The following is a 19,735-nucleotide window of genomic DNA, read 5'->3' as shown; positions in this document are numbered from 1 at the left end:
TGAAGGTACCATTACCTAATTTACCGTTTATACGTGCAAGGCCACAGACCTGATGAATTGTCTACGCTATCACCTCTGGATCTGTATGTACATATCCTCGTCACTTATTTAGAAAAAACAAACAAACAGTTTATCTTGATTGACTTAAGGCAAAAAACAATAAATCAGATGTGCCATCTTAACAAGTATTTTTATTTAGGCCTATTCAATCTATTCGGTTAGAGGACACAGCATTACATTTGTAACTACATTTCTGGTATAGTTTTTTATTTTTTCAATGTTTCTACCTAAGCTACGAGAACTAGACTGTTTCTTAATATTGTATCTCTTAATTAGGCGTCTGTAGGCTAAAACATGGTCAAAAAGCGGACCTTCCCGTTAGAACTTTTATTGTGACTGATGCAGTGTCTGATCTTGCATGTTTGTTTCCCTCCAGTGGTCAATATGCGTAACGACACCATTGTGGAAGCGTTCGCCTAAAAGTTTGGATGTGTAATTTTTGCCTCGACTCTTTTTATTTTATGTATTTTATGTATTTAAAATTTTATTTCCTAAAATTGCACGTGCGTGTATTCTTCAGACCCAGTGTACACACGTTTTTCCTGAGATCGTTGTGGGTGAAGTGATGAGGTGGACATGGGATATAAAGTGAGAGACTTTAGATTAAAAAACTAACAAACTAAACTTTGTTTAGGTCGTTTGTCAGTTTCATCGATTGTGTTATTATTTTCCAGTTCACACAGCATTCAGTAAGATGCCACTCACAGGTGCGTTTATAAACTTCATTTTAAATTATTTATAGTTGCTGAATTTGATCATTCTTTTTATTTACATCAGAGCCATTTGATCCTAAACTGTGAAGCACTTTGCAAAATCTGTTTCAGTTTGAGCTATACCGATGATCTATTCATTGATCATCCCTCTGGCATTAATTTGATATATTACTGTGATGGTGGTTTACAGGTTCACATGCGGTTACAGCGCTATAAATGGCCACAGTTGTGCCTGACAGCTGCTCTGCTGTCTGAGTACCTGATGAGCTGATGAAAGACAATCAGTTACATTTCACTTCATATTTTCTGTTCTTATGTCTTCTAGGTGTCATTTCTGTGGAGCCTGGCATTTTTAAAGGAAGGAATCCTTTTCTCCATGCCCAGATCGTCCATTTGGTAGATCCAAGCCAGTCTGCGATGTTTATTAACTCCAGCTGGCGATGTAAATCTATATTAACAAACAAATAAAAACACTGATTGACGGGAAAAGGGAGATGGATAATGACCTCAATAGCTTTCCATACGTTTTTTCTTTCTTTATTTTTTTACATGGATGTGGTTTATAATCAGTGTACATCGGTGTTGCAATTTCCAACTGCATCTTTTTTTAAATGTAATAGTTGTATTATGAATGTTAGCTGTAATACATTTCTTACAAGCATCAGGTCAGCCACTGCGTCACAGTTAGTACTTCCGGTGAAAACAATAACAATAATAGTTATCATTGCGGAAGATTGACAGGCACATGCTTTGTATCTTCACTGTATATTTGATTTTGATGTTGCAGCTTGGTTTTCAGTAAGTCATAAGTTCAAATGATAAAATGTCCCTGAGTGCTGTTCGTGAGAACAGACCATAGATGGCTGTAGAGGCTGCTACACGGCTGCTACACGGCCGCTATGGAGCTCCGCTCAAGTGTTGCAGGAAGTTGCGCACGACGACTAGCCAGTAGGTATAATGGCGCCTCTAGATTTGGATAAATATGCAGAGATTGCAAAGCAGTGTAAATACCTCCCAGAAAATGACCTCAAGGTAAATGCGACTTCATAGAAACGTTTTTGATCAGGATATGTGATGAACTGATAATGGTAACGTTAGCTCGCTGCTGTTTGATGTTGTAACAACGTAAATAGCTAACGTTAGCTTCAGCTAGCTAGTAACGTTTAACCTGCTGACTTCATCTCTTGACCAGGAAGTCAATTCCGTTATAAGGAATTGTTCAGCGTAGCTACAATAGATAGATACAAGTCCAACTATCATATAAAATGTTATCGACGTGGGAATGAGAGTGAACGGCTTTGGCACGCCGGTATCTGTTAACACGAGCAGATACTCACAGTGACCTGATGATGCTGACTGTCATGATGGTGGAATGACAGCTGATTGTTTATTACCAGTCTGGACTGGAGATGTTTCTGTCCCAGACAGCCTAGAAGACGTTTTCTTTTTCATGCCCAGACTCAGATATTAGGCTAGTTGCCTGATTGACCGCAGCATCATGGACAAAATTGAATGACTCATTGAGTATCTCAAGTGTTATTAACTAATAAAGTCTTATTTATTCCTTATCACACATGTCACCTTAAAAGAAGTAGCTCAGAAGGCCGTGGCAATAATGTCTTGAATAGTTGTGCGCAGCATTTTATCCTCAGCATTTGGTTTTAGACAGTATGATAACAATATGAAATATTAGTAGGGCTGCACAGTTAATTGAAGCAATACCAAAATAATACTCTGGCCAAGTGCAATATCCAATTCGCAGAACCTGCAGTTTGTTTGATAAAGGTAAACTGTGTGACAGACATTATAATGAAGTACTGTAGTGCTGCAGAGATGTGCTGGCCTCAAGTCTTGTTCTTTAGATGTAAGAAAACGTGTTGTCACGTCATCATGATTTCAATATTATATTAACTGAAAGAGAACATTTTAATTGTGATGCCAAAAAAAAATATTCTCGCTAATTGTGAATCATATCATAATCCCAATATCTGCCAAAATACATGCAGTGTGATTATTATTATTTTTTTTACCATATTATGCGGCCCATAATATTCTATGTACAAATATCGGCGTCAGCACGGCGCCATATTCATTGTCATTTGCTTGATTCTATTGAATTAGTTACACATGTAGGGTCAGGTATTCACAGATACAGTCAATTTGTACTTTTCAGGCAGTCGGTGAGACTCAGTGTCAACCACCAGCCAGTCAGAGTTATGATGACTTAACAAAGTTGGTATTAATCTGTCCAACTGCTTTTGGTTCAGTGATTGCTGAAATGTACACCCATTGTGATTGTGAACATGTGTGACTCATTGTTTTTGCAGTATTACACTCAAAATATTAATGCATACTAAGGGCAGCACTGCTAAATTAGTTACTTATCGACAGGCGTCCGCCCTGGTGCCCATATGACCACATAATCAGATCAAGCAGTTGATGCCAACAATACTTTTCAATACTTCTTTTTATAGATACAATTTGATGTTGATTATAGACAGACAAGAAGGTCCTGGCTTCATATTTTAACCCTGTGCCCATCAGTTTTAAGTGTGCTTGTCTTAGAAATATTAAATGTTATTCCACTACTCCAGGTGCTCAATTTTCTTTCCACAGTGCAAATAAATATTATTGAATTGGAGATTAGAAATATCTTATAGTTGTTGTGACTGTTCATATGTGTTTCTGTCTATGAAAGCCCAGCAGTAGATCAGCAGCGTGTCCAGGAGGCTGCTTCAAATTTACTGATTACAACAACACCCCTAGATTTGTTTTTGTTTTTTGTTAATTCTATGAAGTGACCTTCAGTTTTTTGAATGAGCCGTCATCCGTCATCCATAGTCTTATACATTTCCTTACTCTCAGTGTGTGGGATGTTAGTCAGGGCTAGTCACATCACAGATTTTTTACCTAAGCCACAGCTGCATTCACCCTGCAGTGACGCTATTTTTTTGCTCGGATAATAATTATGATCCAAAATGTTTTGTAATATTAGGTTTTCATATGAAGACATTATTATCTCAGAGTTTCATTGTCATTGAACAGCAGTAAGTGAATAGAGAACCACAGAGAGCCTGAAAGACCCTAAAAGAGTGTCATTAGATCAGATGTCATTGGAAATGTTTAGACAAGAAGATTTTGGGGCAAAACACTTAAAACATCTAATTCTGACATGAAAGTTTAAAAGCATTGATACAAGTGCTAATTGATGGCTGAACCCATACAGCTTATGTCTCTGTGTTATGTTTTCATCTATACAGAGGTTATGTGACTACGTGTGTGACCTGCTGCTGGAAGAGTCCAACGTTCAGCCCGTTTCCACTCCTGTAACTGTATGTGGTGACATACATGGACAGGTAAAAAGCAGTGATTCATATCAGAAAGAGCAAGTGCACCAAATGAATATAAAATGAAATGCTTAAATTACATTCTTATCTCTTTGTGTTTTAGTTTTATGATCTTTGTGAACTCTTCCGAACTGGTGGCCAGGTTCCAGACACAAACTACATATTTATGGTTTGTATATTATCTCATATATATCTATATACTTATATCTATTATATATTTCATATATCAATTTGAACTTGAGAGGCATCTACAATCACGGTCAAAAGTTTAAATCCAGTTGTAAAGAACATGTATGTCATGGCAGTCTTCAGTTCCAATGATTTCTACAGCTCTCATGTTTCTGTGATGGAATGAGTGGAACACAAACTACTTTGGTTAAAAAATGAATTTATTATGTTTCTTCTGAAAATGTGACCAAATCTGCTGGGTCAAAAATATACATACAGTAACTTGAATGATCAATTTAGGTGATTATAGAAAGTTGTGTGAATCAAACAAATGCTCTTTGTAGCATGGCCTCTTAACTTCTTCTGACTGATTCTGACTGATAACAGCTGGTGACTTTTCTGGGCCCATTTTAATAGGGCTTGTTTGATACACCCACTAGACTCAGCCACAAACACTACAAGGGGAAAGTCTAAAGAGCTCAGCATTGGTCTGAAAAAGCACATTATTGATTTGAACAAGTCAGAAAGTCACATGGAGCCATTTCAAATCAGTTACAGGTCCCAAGATCAACTGTACAAACAACTGTTAAGTATAAAGTGCATGGCACAGTTGTGTCACTTCCTAGATCAGGAAGAAAACACAAACTATCACCTGCTGCTGAGAGAAAACTGGTCAGGATGGCCAAGAGGCAACCAAAAAAGCAAGACTGTGATGAATTAGAAGCAACTAGAAGACAGGTGTCAGTGTCCACAGTCATGTGTGTTTTACATCAACATGAGCTGAGAGGCTGCCGTGTTAGAAGCCCATGATCCAAAGCTGGACTGAAGTTTGCTGCTGATCACATGGACAAAGAAAAAACCTTCTGGAGGAAACCTCTGTGGTCATATGAAACATAAACTGAGTTGTTTGGTCAAAATGAGCAGCAATATGTGTGGAGGAGAGAAGGTGAGGCCTTTAGCCCAGAGAACACCACACCTACTGTCAAGCATGGTGCTGGTAGTATTATGCTGTGGGGCTGTTTTGCTGCCAGTGGATTTCCAAATTCTTCAGGAAAACCTAAAATCATCAGATTGGCTCTTGGGTGCAGTTGGGTGTTCCAACAGGACAATGATCCCAAACACACATCAAAAGTGGTAAAGGAATGGCTGAATCAGGCCAGAATGGAGGATTTGGAATGGTCTTCCCAAGTCCTGACCTGAACCCCATCGAGAACATGTGGACTGTGCTGACGAAACAAGTCTGTGCCAGGAAGCCAACAAATTTAGTTGAACTTAACGGATTCTGTTGAGTGGTTAAAAATTCAGCCAGAGGACTACCAGAAGCGTGTGGATGGCTATCAAAAGAAACATAATAAATTCAGATTTGAACCAAACTTCATGAATATTTTTTGTTCCACTCATTCATCACAGAAACATGAGAGCTGTAGAAATCATTGGAACTAAAAACTGCCATTATATACATGTTCTTTACAAATGGATGTAAACTTTTGACAGCGACTGTACCTTAATGCATTCTATTTAACAGGTGTTTTGGCACAGTGTTGGTATTAAACCTCTGTCATCTGCAGGGAGATTTTGTCGACCGAGGGTATTACAGTTTGGAGACGTTCACCTACCTGCTGGTGCTAAAAGCCAAATGGCCCGATCGCATCACGCTTCTGCGTGGAAACCACGAAAGCAGACAAATCACCCAAGTTTATGGTTTTTATGGTGAGACTTGATTCATGACAGATGACGATCAGTTTTTGGTCAGCTGCAAACTGCAATGTTTCTAATCTGGCTTCAACCTTCTCAAAAATGTGTGCTTTTTTGTCCTTTAGATGAGTGCCAGACCAAGTATGGAAATGCAAATGCCTGGCGTTACTGCACCAAGGTGTTTGATATGTTAACAGTTGCTGCTGTAAGTATTGAATTGTAGATCTACATGCTGTGAAAGCCTAGAATTAACAGAGAACAAGTGCCAAATGTGGGTAGATTTTCCGTTTGTCAAGTAAATCTGAGAGATACATGTTTGTGCCAAAACAGTCATGTGATTAAAAACGATGCTGAGTGCCTTTGACACTGGACTGTTCCTCCTCTGCTCCTTTAATAAACTACCGATTAGAAGTAGCCATTTTTTTGCATGATAAACCATGTGTGTCTTTTCAACCTTGAAAATCCTACATACTGTTGACTGTCAACTGAATATTATATAACATACCATCTATATGCTCTGTGACATTAGATCACACACTTCAAACTGACTAACAGAATCATGATATATGTATGCCGTCCTAACTCCTCTGTTTCATTTATTTACTTTATTTCAGCTGATGGACGAGCAGATCCTTTGTGTCCACGGAGGCCTCTCCCCAGACATAAAAACTCTCGATCAAATTCGAACCATTGAGCGGAACCAGGAGATCCCCCACAAGGGAGCATTTTGTGACCTGGTGTGGTCAGATCCTGAAGACGTGGACACCTGGGCCATCAGCCCCAGAGGAGCAGGCTGGCTCTTTGGTGCAAAGGTCACAAATGAGGTAAGTTCACACAAGTGACTTGCATTGAGTACACATGTGCATTAATTTTGAACTCCTACATGATCTTCAAAATTATTTTCTTATGTACTGTAGGGGCCAAAGACACTAGGTGGGGCAAATACAGTACACACCTGTGTTGTTTTTATCTCATTTTGCAATGGTGACATACAGACAGTATTTTTGTCAAACTGCATGAGGCCACATTTTTATGTCAAAATACCACTAATTACTAGAATTAAAAAATATATATCAGTGAGGAGAGCACTGTCAAGATGGAGATGGCCGGAACCACCACACTGAGCTTCATGATGGGAAACCTATGGGTGACATCACAGAGACTACACTCATGTTTTATAAAGTCTGTGGGTTTGCCACAGCCTCCCTGACTACATTAACCCATACAGGCCAAGCCCAAGCCTCTTGACAATGGGTCTGGGGTGGTTCCCCTCCTGTCCATTGAGACAAAGTTAATAGGCACCGTTGTTATTAGCATGGCATTGGGGGACGACTACTTGCAATCGAGGCACACCTAATGGGCAGAACAGTTGTTTTTTAGACCCCATCAGTGCGTACTCTGAATGGTAGTGAGAAGGGCCTCCCAATTTAAGATGCAGTCTTAAAAGTCTTAAAAATTTTAAAGTGTCATTATATCCTTAGAGAATAAGCAACAGAAAATGGTGATGAAGGTAGAGATAGGGGTGAGCTAAAAGTGAAACTAAGAGGAAACAGGATTGCTAGTGGGAGGCCAGCCTAAGGTATTCACAGAATTGAATCATGATGCACAAAATGTAAAAGGATCTTAAATCACAACCCTGAGCTGCAGCAGTTGACATTGTTGGAATTGGAATTTATTCTGACCAAACAGTTTCATCTTGATCAATTGCAAGCAGGGCACTAAGTTAAGATCAACTGCTCAATGCTGGTAAAATATTTAAGAGGCTGGTAGATTTAAACATTTAAACGTTTGCTTGTTTGTAGACAAGAAGCTTAATTTTGCACCCCACTTTTGAGGGATCTCATAGAAATGACGAAATAGAAGTTGAGAGGGAACAGAGAAATGTTTTACCTGCTAGGTACCTTTTGGTATGGATAGTCATCGACTAGCTTGTTCATCCATACCTACACACTTAGACAACATACACAGTCAATCACCAAACAGAAAATTGGATTAATGGCTCTGATTATTGATTAAATGATCAGTCAGGACTTGAAAGTAACCGATGTCTGTTGGGCCAGCAATGTTCAATTGACATAATATGTGCGGTGAGGCTTCAGACTGCATAAGACAGTCTTACTAGGCTAATTGTTTTGTCTCGCTAGGAAATGGCATTGGGGCTTATCACTAGTTCAACAGTAGCTCAACTAGTAGGTATTTTCCACAGGAGACACGTCACAGTAGGTAACACACAGGTATAAATAATAAACTGAATGATGGCTCAATTCAATTTAGCTGCCTCAGTTTCAGGGTCCTGGTATTGTGCATGCTGGATCACTGGCACACTGTCATGACTTACAGGGACACTTGAATAGGACAAAGCCATTGTTAATGTTATTAGCAAAAACAGTACTTTTCCTATTATAACAAGTTTAAAAGATTCTGACAATTTTCTGCAGCAAATTATGGTAGTTTTTTAGGGAGCTAAATGTCCAGTGATAAAAATTTGGCTTTGGGACACATGAGAAAATAATGGACTCCCAGTCAGACTGAGGAAGTAGCAACCACCTTGAGACACATGTTCGGTTACATACAGTATAGTTGCTGTTTGTGACTGCCAAGATGCAAAACAGAAAATATGTCCATGTGCACCCATATAGTAATGGCAGTAAAGAAAAGCTCTTTGTGGTTACTTTTAGTAGAATGTAAGAATATTTCCTAGACTCCATACAGAGCAGAAGTGTCTAGCCTTAGTTCAACAATCATAGATGACTTCTTCAAACATGACCACATATCAAGTGATGGTGGCAGTCCAAGGTAATGATTGCTACTGTAAAATTAGTAATAATTGCTGTTTTTTGTTGGTGACTTTAAATTCACAAATAAAAATTCCACTTAATTAATATGACAAATTCCAATTAATATGATATGAACAGAGCATTTGTTTACTGATATGACCTTATATTGTATGTCTCTTTTATTTCTCTCTATCTTCCAAAAAACTGCAGTTTGTTCACATCAACAACCTGAAGCTGATCTGCAGGGCGCATCAACTTGTCCATGAGGGCTACAAGTTCATGTTTGATGAGAAGCTGGTCACCGTGTGGTCGGCTCCTAACTACTGCTATCGCTGCGGCAACATCGCCTCCATTATGGTCTTCAAAGATGCTAACACAAGAGAGCCAAAGCTCTTCAGAGCAGTGCCTGACTCTGAACGGGTCATTCCACCCCGAACAACAACACCTTATTTTCTGTAATTAAAACGGAAAAACTATATATAAAATGAAAACAACACAGCCATTTGTCCAGTGCACAGATACTGACTGTTACAGTGGCATCAGCACTTGTGAACCCATATACATTTTGTATAGTACATTTAGAGAATTTACAGTGCATTTCTTGGTGCCAACTGTCGATCGTTATTCCCACTCTGGCTATTATTCTTCCACTTAAATCACAGATTGCTTGGAGTGAAGTTAGCTGTCTCAACAGTATCACTGTGCTGTTGAAATGTTTTAGAGGAAGGATTAAAATGTTCATATTTATAAATCTCTGCTTTACAATAAAAATTCACTCTGCTTAGCAAATTGCAGGTGCAGTGTAATATACAATATTTCATTATGTTCTGTTATAGTAATGTATTACAGCTGGATGTAAGATAAAGCACTGCACAAATGTAATACATCTATTCTGACAAATGTCGGTGCAGATATAGACTCATTGTTATGATGTTATCTTGTATGATATAAACCTGAGATTTAATGTGTAAAAACCTATGCTGTTTGTTAAAAATAAAAATAAATCAGTATTGTTAAGCCTGTGGTACCCTGAAATATTATCTGTAATTGTCAGATTTGGCATCAGCTCTTGTAATTATTATTTTTCTCTCTGTCACCATACTGTTTTTAAATAAAGAAATCCAAAAGTTGTAAAGACTTAGACATCAGTTCCTGGGTTAAGGGGCAAAACGGACACCATGCAGAACCAATAATTCATAATATCTTTGTAGTGATTAATATTATCTTCCAACACCAGCCTATTCATGGCATACAAACAATAAGATGAGTTGCACTTCATGGTATTACAATCAGATCATGTCACTATGTTCTATACTTGGGTTGCATTTAAATTCTGCCAAAGATGATAATTCGACTGTTGGAATAGTTAGTATCTGTATTGTTGAGGAAGAAATATCTGCATTCATTTTGCACATCTTTACAATTGGACAAAGATTAAAGTAGACCAGCTGACTTGTGTCGTTATTAAATTGATAACCATTACATACCATACAGGAGTGCCTGTTGAGCACTAGCTATTAAAGTCACCAGTCTTCAAGAGTTCATTGAAATTCCTCAAGGTGTGTGCAGTCTCTATTCCCTAGGGGGCTCTTGAGGTTTGTTCAGGGTGAATTTTACTTGAAGATTACATCAGAGGGGCTCTTGACAGAGCCAAAAGGTTATTTAGGCTGACCAGAGGATTAAGGGATAACTTTTGCTGTAACATAAGGCAAAGATTAGACACATAATCATTAGAGCAAAAACTATCCAGTTTGAAAAAAGGTCACAATAAAAAATGGGCTGTATTCTGATCTTAAAAGGGCAGGTGCAGCTCTTTGTGCTCCCAGGTCAGCATTTCACATTTTAGGATGTGACATATAATGGGACTGAGAGAATTATACAACAAATGTACAAACACTTAAAAATTGTATGCCAACAATATTTTATGTGTATTACACTTTTTAATCTTTGTCATATATTTTCAGTAGGCTCAAAGTAACCTGAAAATAATGCTTCTTTTTTCTCCTTATCACAGTACCACATGGCTCTCAAAGTAGCCTACATGTGTTCGGCTGTTGTTTGATTTTTCACTATAATATTATAGTATGATAGAACATTCAATGTTTTAGCTAAAGAATACCAGGCAAAGAACATAATACTCACCTCAGCTTTTATATAGGTGTAATTAGTAGGTACTGTCACCTGAGACTTAGCAATAATTCTACATGAAAGGAAGAAAGCCTTAGTTTAAGCACAGCCTGGATAGCTCACATTCTGCTCCAACAGTCGCTTTGAGCAGGGACATGCAGAGATTTATTGTCCAGGCCCTACAGTAGACATTCACTGCAGCTCGGAGCTTTTCTCAGGCATTTGAAATGTGTTGTTTGAACTAATAAAAAGATTTTCATTAAGTGTTTATACATTTTAGTTATTGTAATAAACAGAAACTAGTGAGCAACCGACAGTCCAGTCTGAGACTGCCGCTTAGCACCTTTCGTGTCTCTAGGCGGCGCATGTTGCCAGCTACGTATCAACACCGCTCACTTCTTCCGACCAATGAACAGAGGCTCAGCCGTGACGTCTGCAGTCATCTGTGTTGGGATGATGATTACGTGTAGCTTACCAACTAGCAGCAACCTAGCTTGACAGACGAGACAGCACCCAGCGAGTTGATATCGACTGCCACAACGATAGCTATTCTTTGAGTGGATACGGAGAAACGTACAGTCATTGAGCACCTGAAAACGCCACGAACTAATATTTTTATCGAAGTTTATATGGTTAGAGGGAGACGTCTTCAGTGAACGAGCAAGCCAACGACAGCTAACATCAGCCGCTGGTGGTAACGTTAACTCTCATTGTTATGGCTAGAAGAGCTAGCTGATTAGCTGTCTGTCAGAACATAAAGGCTATAACAACACTGAAGTTTCTTCCGATTCGGCAGTCAAGGGGAACGTTTGAAGAAATGTTGCTTACATTGTTCAGCCACCAGTCATCTGTTTTTGCACCTCTTGCTGTTGTTAAAACTTGTCAGACGTTTAGGGAAAGCCTTCACGCTTTGTGAAACCCACTCTCAAATTTATTAAAACCCTAATTGTAAAAGTGCAAAAAAAAAGAGAGATATCTCCTGGTTTATTTCTCATATCTAGACCACATTAGACCAGGTCCAGATCTAAAACACAGGTAGGCTGGTCTAATCTGGACTACATTTCCCCAGATAAACCAGTATCTTTGACACAGTTTCAGATATGTGAAACCTTTATTTCATTTGTGGAAATGCAAAAAATGAAAATTTCACATTTAGATCACAGATAAATCTAGACCAGATAAAAGTCTGGACTAGATTATTCTGGAGAGACTAAAGATTCTTTAAATCCTTACACAGTATACACTGGTCAGCCACAACATTAAAACCACTGCCAGGTGATGTGGGTAACACAGATCATCTTGTTACAATGAAATCTAATGCTGGTAAACTTTGGGTCCTGGCATTCACGTGGACGCCACTTGACAGACACCACCCATCCAAACATTGTTGTCGACCAAGTACACCCCCTCATGGCATGGCACTCCCTGATGGCAGTGGCCCAGCAGCAAGACAATGCGCACTGACCCACCACAACAACTGCTCAGGAATGGCTTGAGAAACACAATGAAAAGCCCAATGCTGTTGACTCGCCCCCCAAATTCACCAGATCCCAATCTGATTGAATATCTGTGGGATGTGCTAGAACAAGTCTGATCCATGGAGGCTCCACCTCCCTACATACAGGACCCAAAGGATCCACTACAAACGTCCCGGTGCCAGACACCACAGGACACCCCTCAGAGGTTTTAAGACCATGCTTTGACGGGTCAGACCTGTTTTGGCTGCACAAGGGGAACCTGCACAATATTAAGTAGGGGGTTTTAAAGTTGTGGCTGATCGGTTTATAGTTGCTGTCTGTGACTGCCAAGATGCAAAACTTAAAATATGCCATGTAGTAATGGCAGTAAAGAAAAACTCTTTGTAGTTACTTTTAGTGAAATGTAAGAATATTTCCTAGACTTTATACAGAACAGAAGTGTCTAGCCGTCGTAGTGAGTTTATGGTCTCAATCATCAGTTTCCAGTCTTCAATACATCATGGTGTTCATTTTGTTCATTTATGATCACATTTAGAGTGACTATCTTGTTATTGACAAGTCGCTACCATGGTGTGTCCTCGGGTTCTCAGTCAGATCCAATCAGGATAGAGGTGTGGCAATATGTATCCTATATGCAGTGCTACGCAAATACCACTATACTTGGGTGCTTTCACACTTGAAGTTTGGAAAAATGATATATTTTTGCATTTCAGTTCTATTTCTGGTTTAGTAACCAATGGTTTGTTTCACAGATGATCCAGATGTAGATGCAGATGTTACATCTGGAGTCGTGATTTTGAGTTATGTTAGTTTTTCACCCTTTTCCTGCTAACCTTAACTCTTAACCTGTTCAAACCTGTTGGTGTCCTGTGTTTTAACTGCTGATAAGTACACACTGTCTGTTATTGCTAGAAACAGTATTGCTACAACTTTTGGTTGCATTCTGAACATAACTACTGCTATTACTGCTATTTGGGACAGGTTGACATTTGGAATGGTTGCCCTTTCATGGGTGAGGGAAAAACTGACTGATTTTTTGACAGCCCATGCTGGGCATTAAAATATGGAACTCATGCAGGATCAATTAGTATTGGCCAGGAGCCCACGGCAATATTCTGATCAGACCAATAATTTCCAAGCCACAGTTTTTCCACTTTTGAGCAGTCTTCTTGTTTCGGGAGCATCCTTTGAGGATGTAACCAAATCGAACTTGTGGCTGGGACACACAACTGTGAGCAGCGTGTGATGGCTACGTCGCTGAATTTCTACTTTTGTTTACAATCTGTCAGAGAGAGTGAGAGAGAGAGAGAGCACAATGGAAAATGACTGCCTTTCCCCCGATGCCTTGTACTTTCTTTCATGTCTGTGACATAGTCTACAGATATAGATAGGCCTGTCACGATAACAAATTTTGCTGGACGATAAATTGTCCTAGAAATTATTGCGATAAACGATAATATTGTCGCTTTGAGACCATTTTTCAACTAATATAATGATAATGGCAAAATAACGCAAGTACACCCTTTCAAAGATCAATAAACCTTTAATTCTAAAGAATATTTAATATTGGAATGTGAAGAAGACATTTTAAATATCCAAAATAAATAAAGATGGAGGTTGTGGCCAAAGCAATTGAGCCATGGCCAGCCACGGTTCCTTACTGCAGCAACAATGTTAGCACCATTGTCTGTAGTGATGCGGAGGCGTGACGGTACACGTGATGATGATGACGTATGTGTTTTTTTCAAGGTGTTTCCCGGTGTCCTCCTGTTAATCTAAACATGTACCAGCTGTCTGTTTATAATCATATGGATGCTGTTATAATGTGTTGTGATTGAGATCCTGACCCACCAAACATCCTGGAAAGTGACAAAGTTACGTTTTTCTATCATTTACATAATTACATAATCGCCATCAGTAAACTGGACGCTGTCTGACTATTTCACTCGCGGGGTTCACTAAGTTCACTGAGTCTTGTCGGGAGGGCTGACCGTCACCATGACAACAGTAACTGACCGTCACCATGACAACAGTAACTGACCAGCGCAGTGATTTTTTTCACCGCGACAAACACTTGGTGAGTTAAAGTTTTTTGCCGGGGACAGACGCTGTTTTTCGGGCAGAAATGTGACGAAGAGTCGGTCAGACCGACAGGCTGACAGACACTTCTCCACGAATAACTGCGGTATTTTTTTCCTCATATAAGTTGTCAAAGACACGACCAGTTACTACGTTACTGTTGTTTGGTCCTGTAACGTTGCTTTGTGGGACATTTATCTTTATTTTGTTGAGTGAAGGATCTGTAGAGTTATCAGACACCAACACCATCAGATCGACACGCCCTCGCTCCGCGCCGCCGGCTCGGTTCGCCAATACTGCGCCTCTGATACCTCCGGAGGCGCAGCGAAATTTCACCCCTCGCCACATCTGAAACTTTCACACAAAGGCGGATGCGGAGAATTGCCGCAGGAACCCCGCATGCAAACGGCAGTGTGAATGGGGATGGTGACTGACATGAGGAAAACAAACAAGCATGCAAATGGAAATTATCGAGGCCGGCAAAATTATCGAGCTCATTTTAATTTATCGTACGATTAATTGATTTATTGATTATTGTGACAGGCCTAGATATAGACATTAAAACTGTCTTAAAATGGTGATAAGATGTTTATGACTGAACTGAATGCTCACTCTATTTTTGCTGAGAACTGTGGGTTTGACATGGAATGATAGGCGAGACTCTCTAGATGATGCACCGCTGCAGCTGAAAATATACACGTTTGAAATTCTTCAATATGACAATAAAAAAAATCTTAGGGAACCAGGCAATGTCAATCTTTCAATTTTAATAATTGTCTCTATTCTTTTCTAGATGTAGCAGAATGGAATCACCAGTACAAACTTGTCTTGAGTGGTACTGCATAAGGACGCGGCTCTGTTTCAACCCTCAGAACAAGGAGCCATAAACTCCATGCAGGGAGTGAACTTGCTTGCTTACCAGAAACTGGGAATTCCACTCAAAAGGAGACAGTGAAAGGACAGACATGTTTGCCAAATTGAAGAAGAAGATAGCAGAAGAGGCAGCCACAGCACCTCGGAGTGGTGTTCGTATCCCACGCACCATCAGCAAGGAATCTATCACCTCAGTGGGGGCTGACTCGGGGGATGACTTTGTAAGTACTCTGTAAAATCATCTCCAGTCACTAGTTTGATGTTTGCTTTTCTAGATTGTTTACCTCATCTATGGTGCATGACCAACCATTGTTCTGACGTTTTATTCCATTCATTTTTGTCAGTAACAAATAGAGACAACTGTAAGGAATTAATAAAGCGGGAACAAACTTATCAATGTAAATCAATATTTTTAGGTCAGTGTATTTGAAAATAATTGAGCAATTAACTGATAAAAATCAAGAAAATCAATGAATCCAGAAATACTAGGTCAAAACCTAGTATATGGCTAGACTGAGTATGGTCAATGTGCAAAAATGTGGCAAATTAGTTAGAGTGGTAGTCAGCAGTAGTGTCTGTAGTGTAAATTCCTGGATATTAAATTCCCATCTGCAATTTGCTGTAGTCAGGGTCGCCGTGGATCTTTAAAAAGTCTTAAATTCTATGTATTAATGGATCTCCCTCAGTTGGATGAAGTGGGCCTCTGACCTTTCACAGTCACACTCACATACAAGATTTTATTTATAAAGAACGGTTTTATAGGATCAATAAGATGGTTATTGTACATACAAGACATGTAAACTGGAACTATGACTGATAAGGCAGTCTGTTATTTAATAACTAGTAAATAAAAATAAAATGTAAGATATCCTGCCTCCATTACATGACTTTATCATAAGTATTTGATAACCGAATTCAGCCAATATTGTATAGCCTATATATAATATAGACCAATGTACTAGATATTGGAATTTTCTTGCTTCCAAATATCGGTATTGGCACCATCTCGGTCCTAAATTCCATTCCAAGTGGCATTAAAAAGATCTTAAAAGGTCTTAAATTTAACTTGCTGAAACCTGCAGATACCCTGATTGTAGTGGTCCCAGTAGTAGTTGTTGTAACAGTGTACTGAAGTAGCAGTTTGTATGTGTCATAATGGCACAGTGTGTGTCTGGAAACACCTATTGTAACAGGATCAACAACAGAGGCAGTTTTAGTACTTTGCCAGGTGCAATGTGACTGTCTGCATGCCTAACCCTAACCCAAAGGTCACAAAACTTTGCCTTAATTTAGATCTCTGCTGCACACCTGTTCAAAGTTGGGCATAATCTGACCGCTTACTACTTAGTACTAATGTAATAATGTAGTGATGAATTCTGAGTACTCATATAATTATGTAGTAATGAATACTGAATAGTCATGGGTCAGAAAAGTGGATGTGATGATGGACATTGTGGAATCATAAAATGTACTGCTAAAATATGTGGCTACACATGACAAAGTCAAAATGTATGATTTCACATCTTCATTGGTTGACAAATTTGATTTTCTTTTAAAAATGCAAAAACAAAAAGGTTGTTTAACATCTATTCGAATGTTAAGAAAAAATATTATGAAAAGTTTGTGCTGTAGCCTCATAGTTTAACCGATTTTAAAAAAAAAATTAAAAAAAATTAAAGGGTTTGTTCTTAGCTTAACTATTACTTCAAGTGCTGCAAAGGAAATAACACAGTTCCACTGTGGACATTAATTAATGGCCAATTTTTGTAAAAAAAAAAAAATGCTCGCCTTGTCACTGTCACTTTGTACTCAGGCATCCAATAATAGTTGAGGAGGGGCGGAGCACAACGCCTTTGACAAAGACCATCTCCATGCTCTTAACTGAAACTGTTACAGTTGTTACCAGATCAAATCTGTAACATAGACGGAATGTGCTCAGTGTGAAAACAAAGCACCTCAAACATTTGCACACCACCCTATGAGGGAATACTGTGATATTTAGGCCAGTTGTCTAAACATCAGAGATACTCTGGCAGCTCCCGTTGATGCTGATGGCTGTGGTCCAGCCGCATGTGTTCCTTCTGTGACACATTCTATTTTGCATCATAAACAGCTGCATAATGAGATAATTCATTTAAAATCACATGTAAATTCTAAAAGTAAAATTTTAAACAAGCAATGAAACAATAGCAGTTAAAAACTGTGTGTCTACAGTTTCTCTATCAAACTTGATTAATCCTGTCAAAGAAGTCATGAAATGTCACAGTGTTCTCTGAATGGGTCTTTTTACAGAAAGTATTAGGTTTTATTTTCTACTTTGTTCCTTCGTTGATTTTCTTGTCAGATAATTTCATGCACACACACCACTCTAAATTAGTTGTGGAAAGTGACAGAAAAGTCCTGTGCTATGAATGGAACTTTGGCTGGCTTTTGAAATAGTCACCAGTCAGGCAGTTCAAGTTAACAGGCCTGGGTGTGACTGTCCTCAGTGTAGATTGGGGATGACTTGTTAACTGTGGTTTGGTCTCTATTGTATTGACTGCATGAAGGCAGGATCCTGTGTCTGAACCGACCAGTGTAACCTGAAGTCACAACAGAAAACGCTTACAGCTGACTTAATCTCTGTTTAGTTGCTGAATTGTTTCCTCTTTTTGCTTGTGGCTGCTCATTTTATAGTGGGTTCTCTGCTGCATGCATTGAACATTTTTAACGGTATTGTCAATGAGTTCCCTTATAGTTAGAAATGTTTTTTTCATGGCTTGTAGAGGAAATCCATTCCTGTGGTAAAGCTCTGTTCACTGCAATCCCTCACAGGGGAAGCAAGACTCCTGAGACTGTAGAGCCATCTCAGTTGCACTTGGCTAAATTATTTAGTGAAGTCGCTGAGTAGCAATACTGCCAGCTGATATGTGACATTGTCTTTCTGATTCAATGAGTACTTAGTACTCACTTAGTACTACTGGGTGCCACAGTTTATCCAGCTCGTTTGCATGCCCCCAACTAGTGATGACTTTACCTCTTGGGTCTATTTCAAATAATTGTATTATTTCTACAGCTCACTGACATATCATTAGAAGTGTATCGATACCATCTTTTCCTTCCTGGTTAAGGTTCCGAAACCTGAACTTTGTGTATCAACCAATACCAACTTTTGATTTAACATAATTTAAACACTGTTTGGTGAACTAGACATGTACTTAATTAGCAAGAACAAAGTGTTAGAAGTCTTGCACCGTGCTTTGTAGTACATTTGTTTCAGGTCCATTTGAAATATCAAATTGACCATTTGTTCCTCTACGGGAACACCATCAGGTTAACAATAGTTCAGCAGGCTGTTCTAAAATCTGACGGCAAACTTCATATAGACAATGTAATATCTTCAGCAACAAACAAACATAAGGCTGTTGTTTACTGAGATAGCTTCTCAAACACAGAGTCCTGGTTAGCTAGCATCATTAACCTCCTTAATGCCTGATCTGTCCTATAGCTTGTCAGTCGCACAAAATCAGATCTGTTCTTTATTTAGTTTATTGGTTGCCAATTACTCCAAATGGTTGCCAATGGCAACCTGGCAACTCTTATTACTTAGCCCTGCTAAAACATCAAGGATGAATTTTAGGGGGTTCCCAAAATGAGTAGCCAGTAGAGCTATCTTTACTTCTGTGAAAATAACTTGCCACTGAAATGCTTTGAACATCACACCTAAATGAGTGTGAAAGATTAACTTTTGGTGGATATTTGCTTTAAATAACCCTCTATGAACAGGATGAATATGAAGTGCTACCTTATGCTGTGTGTGTGTCTGTAGGCATCTGACGGCAGCAGCTCCAGGGACGACCTGCCCGCCCAGCTCCTCAGACGGAATGATCAGATCCGCAAGCTGGAGGCCAAGCTATCAGGTAAAATGGTTCACACCGTGGTTACACAGGTGGAGTGATTCAGCCTGTAGCTGTCAGAAGAAATCAGTCCCAAAGGTCAGAGAAATTTAAACCCAAGTGCAGCTTGTTAATGATGTAATAAATTATCAATTAGGAGCCTACTGCCTTTCAAGGCAACGCAGATGGCCAAGCTCAGATTGTGTTTTTTAAAAAAAAGGCAAGTTTACTTTGCCTCTTTTTTCCTCTGCAAACCACAGTCACACCCACAACAAATACAAGCATTCTGGTTTAAAACCGCCAGACCACGACAAAATTGATATAGATATCTCTCTGACCGCACAGGACCAACTATCTGAAATACCCATCTAAAAGAACCATCTAGAAAAACATTACACACACAACAAAAATAATATGAGATTTAATACTAGTCTACAATACTTTGTAGTGAAAAGTGAAACCCTCCGGTCTATGAGACTGGCAAGAACTGTTTAGACAAACTCTTTGCCAGAGGGATATGACTGGATTCTGTCAGGAACCAGT

At 39.1% G+C, this 19,735-nt stretch overlaps 2 protein-coding genes across 6 annotated transcripts in view; both read left to right on the top strand.

Annotated features, from left to right (window-relative positions):
- Window positions 1-1,711: 1,711 nt before the first annotated feature.
- LOC140996141 (serine/threonine-protein phosphatase 6 catalytic subunit) lies at window positions 1,712-9,895 on the top strand. 2 transcript variants are annotated; one of them, XM_073466419.1, is made up of 7 exons: window positions 1,712-1,805; window positions 4,034-4,129; window positions 4,224-4,289; window positions 5,857-5,998; window positions 6,109-6,188; window positions 6,598-6,807; window positions 8,971-9,895. In XM_073466419.1, the coding sequence occupies exons 1-7, from the start codon at window positions 1,731-1,733 to the stop codon at window positions 9,217-9,219; spliced, it is 918 nt and encodes a 305-aa protein (XP_073322520.1). In that variant the 5' UTR covers window positions 1,712-1,730; the 3' UTR covers window positions 9,220-9,895. The 2 variants fall into 2 exon arrangements, with proteins under 2 accessions (XP_073322520.1, XP_073322521.1); XM_073466420.1 differs by lacking the exons at window positions 1,712-1,805; window positions 4,034-4,129; window positions 4,224-4,289 and adding an exon at window positions 5,134-5,234.
- Window positions 9,896-11,386: 1,491 nt separating this feature from the next.
- golga1 (golgin A1) overlaps window positions 11,387-19,735 on the top strand; it is a 30,102-nt gene continuing 21,753 nt past the window's right edge. For all 4 annotated transcript variants that reach the window (XM_073466015.1, XM_073466016.1, XM_073466014.1 and 1 more), the window contains exons 1-3: window positions 11,387-11,581; window positions 15,238-15,538; window positions 19,126-19,216. In XM_073466015.1, coding sequence (XP_073322116.1) covers window positions 15,410-15,538; window positions 19,126-19,216 — 220 coding nt within the window. In that variant the 5' untranslated portion in view covers window positions 11,387-11,581; window positions 15,238-15,409. The remainder of the gene's footprint in view (window positions 11,582-15,237; window positions 15,539-19,125; window positions 19,217-19,735) is intronic.

Source organism: Pagrus major, chromosome 5, assembly GCF_040436345.1.
Source record: "Pagrus major chromosome 5, Pma_NU_1.0".
NCBI classification, from domain to species: domain Eukaryota; kingdom Metazoa; phylum Chordata; class Actinopteri; order Spariformes; family Sparidae; genus Pagrus; species Pagrus major.
This window is presented reverse-complemented; position numbering and strand designations above follow the sequence as displayed.